The 12,768-nt window shown below is 37.6% G+C and overlaps 1 protein-coding gene across 2 annotated transcripts; it reads left to right on the forward strand.

Moving 5' to 3' along the window:
• The first annotated feature begins 5,900 nt into the window (after positions 1–5,900).
• LOC103958977 (delta(12)-fatty-acid desaturase FAD2) lies at positions 5,901–9,544 on the forward strand. Of its 2 annotated transcripts, XM_048570514.1 has the most exons (3): positions 5,947–6,061; positions 6,189–6,325; positions 8,247–9,544. In XM_048570514.1, the coding sequence occupies exon 3, from the start codon at positions 8,258–8,260 to the stop codon at positions 9,404–9,406; it is 1,149 nt and encodes a 382-aa protein (XP_048426471.1). In that variant the 5' UTR covers positions 5,947–6,061; positions 6,189–6,325; positions 8,247–8,257; the 3' UTR covers positions 9,407–9,544. The 2 variants fall into 2 exon arrangements, with proteins under 2 accessions (XP_009369579.2, XP_048426471.1); XM_009371304.3 differs by lacking the exon at positions 6,189–6,325 and having other exon boundaries at positions 5,901–6,061.
• Positions 9,545–12,768: the final 3,224 nt, after the last annotated feature.

Here is a 12,768-nt window from a genome sequence, read left to right on the forward strand (position 1 = left end):
CCCTCACACTATCTTTCGAGACCCATCTATAAGCCCTGCAAAGAGCTTCATCTTCGTTTCTGGTCCAAGCCCTACCTTTCATTGTAAATGAGGCCATTTGAAAATTATTGAAAAAATTGAAGGAAAGATTATTGGAAGAGGTAAGAAAATATGAGAATTGAAATGGTGTAGGAATGGTGAAAATTTTGTGACAAATGGTGCATGAATGGCTTAGGTATTTATAGGAAAAATTGAGAATTTTTTTAAATTTTTTAAACAAAATTTTGGCCCAAAAAAAAAAGAAAATTCAAACACAACGGTAACTAACGTCAGCTAGCTATTGGAGTTCAAATTTTAGCTCCGCCCAGGGTAGGTTGGTTGGCTCATTTGGGTCGCCCAGTTGGCCTTTTGGTCTTTTTTTTGTCGAGTGGGGCCCATGAGCCCTCTAGCCTAACCTTCGGTTGGAGACGATTTTCAGGTTATTTTTGGCCCTCTGGCCCTCTAAACCATTCGGTTAGAGATGGTCTAAGTATCCATGCCAAGGATGAGGTGTGAAGAGAAAATGGAATGAGGATGATGAAGGATTGCTAGCTAATCTTCAGCCAAGTGGCCGGTAATAGATAGAGAGTGGGAGATTTGTGCCTCCAAACTTTCTCTTAAAAGAACCCTAATGGAGGAAAAAATATAAAGTCACTTTTCTACCTCCCTTCATTTGAGAAAGGAGGAATTGAAGTGGGAAAGAGGGATATGCAAGCCGTTGAAAAGAAAGCTCGAGCACGGAGTTGGTGATGGAGTTGAGGCATGGATTTGGAGTCCATGAAAGCTTCCCAGGTTCAAGGGGAATTAAGTAAGGGGTGAATAGGAAGGGGGAAACACAGGCCTTACCGAAAAGAAAAGCTTGAGCGCGAAGTTAGAGATGGAGGTAAGACCTGAATTTGGAGACCATGAAACTTCCCAGGTTGAAGGGGAATTGAAGATGGGCGAAGTTAGCGCAGGTGGAATCGCCGAGCCATGTGCGCCAGACATTGCATGGTTTGAGTTTGCAGGCAAGCTTGTATCCATAACTATTGTCCCTGATTAGAGCCATTTAGGAAAGAGAGAGAGGGATGTACGACTTGAATGTTGTGTAAATACCTAAGGGGTACCTAAGTGTAATTGTTAGTGGACATGGGTTACCTTCATACTATACGACACATACTTATTGCTGATAGGGGATAAACTTGGTGTTATTTTAGATGCGGGAAGGTTAAAATAAGGAAGCAACATTTAATTAAGAAAAGTAATTAGAGAATTGGTAATTCACGAGTTAAAAAATTATTTGTTGCTACCATATCCCAAAACTGAATGTTTTGAACTTTTTCAGGCTATTCGGATTAGCGTTACTTTTGTTGAAGTGTCAATTTAGGACCCGCAATTTATAGATTTGGAAAAATCGACGAGATCTGCAAGACACCATATCCCAATTAAATTTGGGTGAATTATATCGTTTAATGTGTTTAATTAGGTTTTAATATTTTAATATTTTTTATTTATATTTTGTTGTTTGTTTAGTTCCTTTTCTATTTGGATTCTTCGGGTTTCCTGGGTTAAGTTACAATATAAATAGATCATCTTGACCTTAGGTTTGTAATCTTATGATATTATTAATCAACATTCGAGAGCTTTTTCTCAAATTTCTGGTGTTCCAAAATCCTATCCAAGAGTGGTTGTTCGTGATCCCTTGACCCAAAACAAAATAAAATAAAATGCTAGGTAGACCAACTTTCTTATTGACTAAATTATTATTAAGTGTTGATTAACGTATTTATTTTTTATGAATGACACATCATATATTTTACAAATTTAATTTAAAAAGTTGGTTTACCTAGCATTGCTCAGTACAAATTAGAGAAAAATAACTTATATTAAATAAGTACAAATTTATGGATTGGAGCATCAAGTTGCTGTTGAACCGGGGATGCTGTGGTTATTGTATTCTTGTTTTCAGGAAATCTTTAAGGGAATGGATCCCTATTTTTTTATTTATTATAAAAGTGGGGATTAGTTGTGGGATCCATACTACATCAAACTTTAACAATCCAAACCGTCTATTTTTCAAATTGCACATCATAGATCATCCTCGCAAAATATTGGCCAAATCAGAAATGTTTAAGACATCTAATTGAGTTCAAAGAAATTAACGAATACTTCATTATATAAGAAATAATGAAATTTTATCTTGATAATTAAATAGGCAAATGGTTTCAGATTGAATTGAATTTTTGCAATGATAATCTATTAATTGAGACTTACAAAATAAACTGTTCGGATCGTTGAAGTTTGATGTGGAGTGAGCCCCACACCTAATCCTTATTTTTTGAAAAAAAAATGGGGATCACTTTGCGTAAAGGGCTTTCTTGTTTTCATATGTAGGTGTTAAATGCAAGATTAAATTGTCTGCACTTAAAATTGGTGTAGTATTTATGTGACCCCAATCGACTGACACAAATTAAGTACATAATAACAAAGTTAAGAAAAATTAAATATAAAAACATGTATTAGTCAATAAGTGGAGTCACATAGTGTGAGTTTGTTGTACCAGACTATTTCGAACTAAACTAGCTTTAAGGACTAAATTGGATTGGATTGATATGAACTAAATAGGATAAGAATATTGAAACGTTTGGTATAGTATTAGACTAAGCTATCAACTAAATTATTTTGGAGAATCAAATAATTTTTAGTCATTTTTTTTCTTATTTTTTCCTTTCCACATTTTTTTTCTTCTTATTTTTACTTTCCACACACACACACACATATGAATTATCAATCCCATATGTTTCAGGCGGCCTAGCAAAGAACTGGTAGTGAAGGACTTAGTTTGGCCTGAGTTCGACTTAGTCCCATTAAACTTAATCCTTGTTCCAACCAAACACGGATTAGAAATCCCAACTAAGCTAATTCAATCCAGTGAAGCTTAGGCCATCTCCAATTGAGGGCTGGCCAGATGATTCGTTTTAGCCCTCTGGTCCTCAAAGAAATTAATATTTAACGAACAATACATGGCCATATTTGCCTCCGTCTCCAACCGAGGGTCAAAGGGCCATAGGGCTCGTTTTAGCCTTGTCACAAAAAACGGTCTCCAACCGAGGGCTAAAGAGCCATAGGGTCAAACATAATTTATTATTTAAAAACTACAACTTAAATTCAAATCCAACGACTAAGCGACGTCAACTAGCCGTTGGATTTGAAATTTTCTTTTGATATAAATAGGGTGGATATTGGGCTATAATTCACACAACTTTGAATTCAATCTATTTCAATTCAATCTCTTTCAATTCAAGTTTGCAATGAATTCTAGCTTTGGATCTTATTTGGATTCCAAATGGGGGTCCTCATCCAATTCCAAATTGGAAGCAAAATGGGCGCAAATGAGACGAGAAGATGAGGAGTCTGATGAAGCAGTTCAAGTAAGGCGCAACAAACAAAACAGAGCAGCAGCCATGGCTGCGGCCATGGTGTGTCAGCCAATTGATGAACAACCTCAATGGGGTGGCTCTATTGCTGGTCGCTCTTACAAACCACGAAACAGAGCGATGTCACATGCAATTGGATGAACAACTACTTCAACCCCAACTTGGTGTACACAGAAGAGGATTTCAGACGTCGCTTCCGGATGAGGTATCATGTCTTCGAGCGTTTACTTCGTGATGTCTAGCAGGTCAATCCATACTTTCAACAGAAGCGGGATAAAGCAGGCCGCCCTGGTTTCTCACATCATCAGAAGGTTACTGTTGCACTCCGAATGATGGCCTATGGCTCCCCAGCTGATTCGATGGATGAAACCCATAGTATGTCTAAATCTACATGCCTTGATACTCTTGAACAATTATGTGACACAATTGTTTAGGTTTATAAAGACAAGTACCTCTGCGAGCCAAATCAAGAATATCTGAATCGGCTCATTTGCAAAGTTGAAGACCGTGGGTTTTTGGGCATGATAGGGTCATTAGACTGCATGCATTGGGATTGGAAGAACTGTCCCACCAGATCGCAAAGAGGCTTTAGCGGAAGGTCGGGAAAGCCAACTGTTGTGTTAAAGGCGGTTGCCTCATCTGACACATGGATTTGGCATGCTTTCTTTGGAGTTCCTGGATCCCAAAATGACATTATAGTTCTTGGGCGTTCACCACTCTTCAATAACTTGACGGAAGGTAAAGCACCTCAACTTGACTACTACATCAACAACTGTCAATACAATATGGGGTATTACTTGACATATGACATCTACCCAAAGTGAGCGACACTTGTCCAAGCAATTCCAAACCCTAGGAATGACGCAGAAAAGTTGTTTACCTTACACCAAGAGGCATACCGAAAAGATGTTGAATGAGCTTTCAGTATTCTACAAGCACGGTGGAAGATCATTAGCGAACCGGCAAGAGGGTGGAGTTAGAAAATTTAGACTCCATCATGATGTCTTACATCATATTACACAATATGATAGTGGAGGATGAGTGAGATGGGTATATTGATGGAGAGTCCGATGACGACCAAGAAGATCCAAATAGGTCAAGAATGGCTCGTGCAAAAATATATGATGGGCCTAATTTGCCTTTCAATCCAAGAACTGGTAGTATATGAGGCGCTATAGAATGATACGTTCTTGTGTCACAAACAAGTAGGCGTTTAAGTTTTATGTTGTTAAATGTTTTTAAAAATATTGTAGAATTTGTATGTTGGTTAATTTTATTTAATGTTGTTTCATGTTACTTAATTTAATTTAGGGAGTTTTAATGAAAAACCCACGATATTGTTCACTTTAAAGAAAAACCACATTTTTACACTAAAAAATCAAACCTGGTACTATTCACTTTACCTTTTATTTTGTCCTTATCGTTAAAACTCAAAGTTTTCAAGCATTTTTCATTAATTTTCCTTTTAATTTAATGTTGTATAATGACTTAGGAAGTTATACGAAAAAAAAAATAATTTAAAAAAAATGAAATAAATTTTGTGAAATAGAAGTTGTAGGGAAAAAATAGAATTTAAAATAAAATGAAAGAAATTTTATGAAATAGAAGTTATAAAAAAAATTTTGTAAATAAAAAAAAAATAAAACTGTTAAAAAAAAATAATCAAATGCAACGGCTAGCTGACGTCAGTTAGTCGTTGCATTTGAATTTTAGCTTAAGAATTACTGTCGGTTATAACTGACAAGAATAATGATTTTTCTGGCCAGCCTCGGGCTGGCTGGTTGGTTGCATGCAGTCAGTCCTTCAACCCTTTCAGATTCCGTGGAACCCCCTCAAATTTTAAGAACCATATAATCTAGTTCTCGATTGAAAATGATTTTCGAACTATTTTCGATCTTCTAACTCTCTAAATCCTTTAGTTAGAGATGAGCTTAGCGAGCGAAAACAAACACCACCGAGTCGAGATATTTTAAGTCACCTGCATCACTGACATTGCCCACTAGTCGAGGCCACTGTTACAAGACATTCAAAATTTAAAATTTTCGGTCAAAAACGACTTCCGCTTTGTATTAATGAACTTCAAAGGGGGTTGTTTTCGTGATTAAAAAAGCTCACAATGCCCACGATGGTCCCACTCGCACGTGAAACCGTCAGAACTTAATTTTATTTTGTTTTCTAAGTGAACAGATTCCCTAGATATTTTTCACATAGCATAGGTAGAACATCCCATCGTCACCGTTGAAAGTACTAGAAAAAACTCCTTCCCTCATCAAAATCAACGGCCACGATCGCAGATAAAAATCTGTTAATTTTTAGTGTCGACAACTGTAAAAATCAGTTACTAGCCTGAGGCAGAGCATGGATAGAGTCACGCAAAGCGAGCAAAAGTAACTAAAAGGATCCAATAATCGGCGGCCACGTGTTCACAGATGAAACAGTCCGAACCTAAAACTGAAGCCTCTGAGCTTATATAGTCGTGTCCGCAGGGCTTGTAATCACTTCAAACGGGCCGGAGATTCCTGATCGAACAGGAGGCCCCGAGAGAGATAAAGCAAGAGAGAGAGAGAGAGAGAGAGAGAGAGAGAGAGAGAGAGGGTGTGAGAAGGTAGAAGAGCCTCTCGTTTCAGGTACTTTCCATCGCTTGTTGTTTTTTTTTTTTTTTTTTTTTTTTTTTTTCTGATACATTTTGCTTCTGGTATGAATTTCTGAGATTTTTACTTGCATTTTGCGTTTTGTGATCGAATGTGATTGGAGATATGTATGCTTGAGCTCCGTTTTCTTCTTCAATGGCGTAATCTAGGTTGGATCTAGCCGTTAATGGCGAAAATATTCTGACCGTTCGTTTCTCCTGAGATTCAGATCCTCCTCTGTTCAATCGATTTTTCTTTCCGGTATGGACGGCTAAGATTTTTTGAGCATTGATTCAAAAATATTAAAATCCCTTTGATTCGTTCGGTTATTTTTTTTTTATAAAGTAATTGAGATTTTCGGAATCCGATCCGGGTCATCCGAGCCTGACAGTCTGGATCTTTTGTCGCGTTCTTTGATTTGGTCCTTCCATGGCGCCCACATGAACTCTCGCTATTTCATTATTACATTTTTTTTTCATTTAATAAATTACAAATATCAGGAGAGCTTTTGGCACAACGGAAAGATTATTCTTATTTACGGAATTTTTGCAAGGCTGAGAAGTCTGATTAGCTTGGATCGACTTTATAATAATTTTCTTATAAATAAATATTATTTGTTGAGCCGGACTCAATTTTTTTAGAATTATGATTCTCTCCTGTTTCTCTTTCATCTCTTCCTTTCATGTTCTTTTATATTATTTTTCTCTTATTATAAAAATTAATATAAGATATTAACGTGATTTAATGTGATTTTTCAAATAAGAGAGGACACGAGAGGAGGGAAATAAAGAGGTAGAAAATCCTACTCGGTTTTTTAATGCCATGCGGCTCGTTTATTTTCCTGCATGCTTTTTCTGGCCCTTCCGTCTTCGTTCCGCCTGCAACGCCGCGTTTGACAATTCGTTAAATGGGTTGCGACCGAGTCCCGGCATGTATGCACGTTTTCTGACAAGCTTTAGTTTTATTTGCTGTAAATTTGGAAAAGGTGGGCGGCTTTTGGGTTGAAAATTAGGAAAAAAACCAACGAAAAACACGATGTATTGCAACAGTTTTTTGGGGAATGCTCTGAAAACGATGTGGTTTTAGCAATTTAAAATTGGTTGGCAACAAAACAATCTGGGTATTTTTGGTAATTGACAAGGCGAATGAGGTATAATTAGTCAAAATCAAAGCCTACTTGTAAAAGCGAATTATGCTTAGAAGATGGGTTCTCTGTGGTAATGGTCTTTTTTTATTAATTTAAAATTTCAAACTTTCTCACGTTTTATATATAGATTAAGATTATTATTTAATTAATCGTGTTTAAGGGTCGGCCACGATATTGGGAAGGGAATCAAATACATTTTCCGCAGGTTACGTGTACTTGATTTTGTTCAAAGATTTTTCGTTTGAATTCCTTGTCAATTGTAAGCTTTGATATTTTCTAGTATGGTGGATTGCTTTCAGGCGCACCAGCTTTGTTCCTTATGAATTTGATTAATTAAAGATGTGGGTCCTAATCACAACCGAACAATTCAAAAAGTGCTTTTGTATATAGTCTAATTTTCCCTTTTATTAACAGTGCGTTGTTGTTTTAAGTTTTGAATGTTGCATTTCCACAAGTGATTCCTGTTGCAATGATGCTTAAGGAGACAGAAGAAGTGCTCAAATAGTGATTAAACCTATAACAAGAAAACGAAATATGCGTTTTTCAGTATCTATATACCAAAAAATAGATGAAGTTATCGTTTTGGATTATGTGTTTGGTTCGTTTGAATTGGTTTAATGTGGCAGTCAAATTGCCAATTACGACTTAGTCAAGGAGTTTAAGCCCTCCGGAACTTGTATCAACTTGTTGGTCTTGCCGTCTCCGTCTTTGCTACTGAGAAACGATTTTGTCGTGGGTTTCTTACTGTTCTTCAAGTTGTAACGTTGGATTTTTTTTAATATTCCACCAGCCTGTCAACGTTTGTTTTGGTCCGTCTACTTTCGTGTTCAAATTTTGAGTGGTTGTCCTGTTAGGCTTCAAACTGCAATATCTTATAAATCTTGATTGGTTGGTCATATTTTTTCACGTAACTTTTGTTTTGTCGTCTTGTTTTTTGTATTATTAACTTTCAAGTGCTTAAAGGGAGGAATATTTGAGATCTGAAATTTGTAATTTTACATTATATTCAGTCGTTTCAATCTTTGTTCTTGGCAGATTTCGGAACAATGGGTGCCGGTGGAAGAATGGTTGCGCCCCCTGTGCTCAAAAATGCGGATGCTGACACCCACAAGAGAGTTCCGTACTCTAAGCCTCCGTTCAGCCTCGGTGAGGTCAAGAAAGCCATCCCACCTCATTGTTTTCAGCGCTCTGTTATCCGCTCCTTCTCCTATGTCTTTTATGACCTCACCATTGCCTTCATCCTTTACTACATTGCTTCCACCTACATTCAGAATCTCTCTCAACCTCTCTCCTTCTTGGCATGGCCGATTTTTTGGTATGTTCAGGGCTGTGTTCTCACCGGTGTTTGGGTCATAGCACATGAGTGCGGTCACCATGCTTTCAGTGATTATCAATGGCTGGATGACACTGTTGGTCTGATCCTCCACTCTTGCCTCCTTGTCCCCTACTTCTCATGGAAGTATAGCCATCGCCGCCACCATTCCAACACAGGTTCCCTTGAGCGAGATGAAGTCTTTGTCCCCAAGCAGAAGTTCGAAATTGGATGGTATGCCAAATATCTCAACAACCCACCAGGCAGATTCCTCACACTCCTCATCCAACTCACTCTAGGCTGGCCTTTGTATCTTGCGTTCAATGTTTCTGGAAGGCCCTACAAAGGATTTGCTTGCCACTTTCATCCGTATGGGCCAATCTACTCTGATCGCGAACGATTGCAGATATTTGTGTCCGATGCTGGCGTTCTTGCTGTCTTCTATGGGCTTTACCGTCTTGCCGCTGCAAAGGGGCTTGCTTGGGTTATATGCTTCTACGGAGGTCCTCTAATGGTGGTGAATGGATTTTTGGTACTGATCACGTACTTGCAGCACACCCACCCTGCATTGCCGCACTATGATTCTTCTGAATGGGACTGGTTTAGGGGAGCTTTGGCCACCGTTGACAGAGACTACGGAATCCTGAACAAGGTTTTCCACAACATCACAGACACTCACGTTGCGCACCATTTGTTCTCAACCATGCCGCACTATCACGCAATGGAGGCGACCAAGGCAATCAAGCCGATATTGGGCGAGTACTATCAGTTCGACGGGACTCCGGTTTACAAGGCAATGTTTAGGGAAGCGAAGGAGTGTATCTACGTCGAGCCCGATGAGGGTGCCAAGAAAGGTGTCTTCTGGTACAGGAAAAAGCTGTGATTCTGAAAGTTGCCGAAGTCGGTGAGTGTTTTGGGAGTTTTAGTTCTTTGTAATGGATCTGAGGTTCCCTTAAATTATGTTGTAGGTGTCTTGGTTTTTTGGAACTACTTAATATTAATTGAAGTGCTTTTTCAATAATTTTTGCATCTCTAGTTATCGTTGAAATTGAAACACAAGGGTGATCTCTGTTGTGTTCTTTTCTCTTAAGCACAAAGCATGCAAAGTGCTTAACCTAAAAGCCAAATCCAAAACGAATCTGCGTTGCCTGATTCAAAGTAAATTCTAAATTAGGCTGTCCCTGGAGGATGGCTCTCTCTTAAGCACAAAGCCTGCAAAGTTCTTAATCTAAAAGCCTAAGCCAAAACATAAGAAGCTTGCCCAAATTAGGCTGCCACTGAAGGGTGGCTGTTTTGGAGCATTTGAGAGTTAAACATCCAGATTTTTTTCTGTTCGACAAATTTTTTTATTTTTTTTATTTTTTGGGACAAAGTAACTTCACTACCAACAAACATAAAACATAATTATATAAAGAGGCCCAAATATGTTCACCAAAAAGAAGGGCCTAAATACAAGATAAGCACACAACCAAAAATGAACCCCAAAAGTACAATTTTGAGCCCAAATCAGAAAGAAAAAAATAATAAAAAAAAACACACCGTAGAAGGTTGTTTGTAGCCGACGCTGCAAACCAAGACCCCAACAACCGCTTGAAATCAAGCCAAGCAACGCCCCAGAAGTGGAAGAACAGAAGACTCGATCATCCTCCAAAGAGCACCCAACAAGTTGCAGCCACCAATCCAAGGACCAAACTAAGGAAGCCCGCAAGAAGCAACCCACGAGTAACAGTGCCAAAGAGGGCACACATATGGAACGAGGTGGTGTGAACACCCAAGCCAGAGTTCTACGTACTTTCCGAGATAATTGTGAAAATTCTTCGAGAAGATTAGTGGTTGCAAAAATAAAAGGAGGGATCGAGGAGAATTGGAAAGGGGAATATTAAAGTGAAGAAATATGTAAGGAGCTTGTAATCCAAGTTGCTTCGGAGTATTGTCTGCATTCAAGGCCATGAGTTCATTCTCTCCCTTCCCATATCAAGACATTCAATAGCAAGTGCCATCAACAGACATGAAAAAAGAGGAAGCAAAGCCTTGAAGGCTGGACTTGGTGGGTAAATATTGTGATTAAGAGAACCAAAAAAAATGTTCAAGCCCAACAAGGAAAACTAAAAACGAAACTGAGTGGGTTAGTTCGGGCAGCTGAATGTTCTAGGGCTGTTATCGTTAAAAATAAGCTTCAAACACAAGCCCGACCCATTGATTTGCATAACTAAGGACCTGTTGGAAGTGAATTTGAACTTCTGGAGAATCACCTATTACGTGCTTTTTTCAGAGAAGTGATTATAGCCCTCTTGAAATCACATTTAGACCAAGCTCTATCTGTTTTGCTAGTCTAGAACGGGCCTTAATTCATTCTCTATATTTCCACTTTCCAAACGATAAGCACCAATATAGTCCCTCACAATATTGCATATCAGTTACTTTTGTCTAAGTGTAGTAATTGACGCAAGGAGTTTATAATTTAGTTGCCTAAAAGCATTTAGGCTTGCACACCGAGTTTCCACATTTGATTCCCCCTCAAACTGTAATTTGTATGAAAAGAAAGTAGTAAGTGATAAGTGAAATTTCAAGGCCTTGTTTTGGAATGCTTCGATAAGCACTGCTTTTATTAGAACTATATGAATTTTGATTAAAATGTCAAATATTTCTTGAAAGCGCTTCTCGAAAAGCAATTTTCTAGATAATGCTTCATTGGAAAACAATAAAAATTTGTTATATATTTAACCCAACAATCATTTTACCTGTTTTAGTCCAATAATGTTATTATTACCATCTTATTATAAATTATACTACATATAGTGTACCACATGATGTGACAGCTGAGGTGTACATCTTAACGGTAATTTGTATTTATTTTATTAATATTTTTTTCTTAAACCCTTCTTTCACGTTCCCTGTGAAACAGATGATAATTAGGTGGCATAGCAGAACAATCACCATGTGATCGCCGAAGGAGGGGGTGGAAGCACCATCATGTCATCATGTGGTTATACAGTGGAGGATGATGATATTGGAGAGAGTAGGGAGGAAAAGCCAAGACAAATGGAACATTCTCATCTACTGAGTTACAAATACTATCAATCAAAACAGGAAACGCTAGTAGAAAATAAGAAAAGAATTTCTAATTCTTAAAACAAATCAACATCAAATCTCAATGAGTCCCTGTTTGTTCACACACGTTAGTTAATTAGTTATTACTTGTTATTAATTAAGTCGTATAATTAAGTTGGTAGCATACACAGGGGGGATGCTGCCATGCATGTCAAGGATTTGCCTTGACGAGAACATTTGGGTAATCCTGCAGGACCGCAAATCGACCATGAAAGCAACTGATAACAGACATGCAAAGGTTTACTGTTTGAATGCAATACTTCTCTACTGAAGCAGTCGACGACCTTTGACACACGGCATATAAAAAGGAAACGGTAAAAGTAAAATTATATTAAAATCTCAAGTGAGTTGTTGAAAATGTAGGCAGTTACGTAGGACTTGATTTGCTGCTGCAAATGTTTGACAGATAATATAAAAACATGCCATGAACTGTTCTCTAAAAGTAACTGATTAGATATTGTTGATCGTTAACCATTGAGATTTGAGAAAATCTTGCGTGGGTCAGTAATATACGAACTATATGACTAATTATACATTACATGGCGCATGCATGCTCACGTAGCCTTAGTAGGGGGTTTGGATTTTCTCTAATAACTTATTGGCCTAAATCTTTTGATTTGTTGGTCATGTTTTATTTTATATAGATACGCGCGCTAAAATTATTATTTTTTCCCTGATTATGCTATAAAAACCTAGGGCTTCAGTCAAATTACCTTGGTAGGAAGTACATACTCGTATTTAATTATGTCGGTTGTTTTTTTTTGTTTTTTCTAATTTGATAGCTAGAAATAAAAAGAGATATACATACATATAAGAAGAAAAGAGAAGATGTGTAGTTATTATTTCCGTACCTTATGTAGTAATTAGCTTATGGGGCTAGAGACGTAAGGAAAGAAAAAAAAAAAGTGTGTAGTCATCATTTCCCGTATGAATATGATATTAGCGGAGATAAGAAAATTATCAGTCCAGTAGTAGTACCATAGACACTACACTCTCAAAATGCATGCAGTAATTCAGATGGAATCGTCAGATTCATACTCATGATCACATGGAACAACTTTATTTCAAATTTAATGTATACATATACAGGCTGTTTGGACTGAATTTTGCATTGGGCCTATTCGATGCCCAATT

Source organism: the organism of the source record quoted next, unplaced genomic scaffold (assembly GCF_019419815.1).
Source record: "Pyrus x bretschneideri cultivar Hongxiangsu unplaced genomic scaffold, Pyrus_bretschneideri_v1 Contig53, whole genome shotgun sequence".
NCBI lineage: Eukaryota > Viridiplantae > Streptophyta > Magnoliopsida > Rosales > Rosaceae > Pyrus > Pyrus x bretschneideri.

What these genes read in the sequence shown, in the direction of transcription:
- LOC103958977 (XM_009371304.3), top strand. Translation starts at nt 8,258, where the DNA reads ATGGGTGCCGGTGGAAGAATGGTTGCGCCCCCTGTGCTCAAAAATGCG.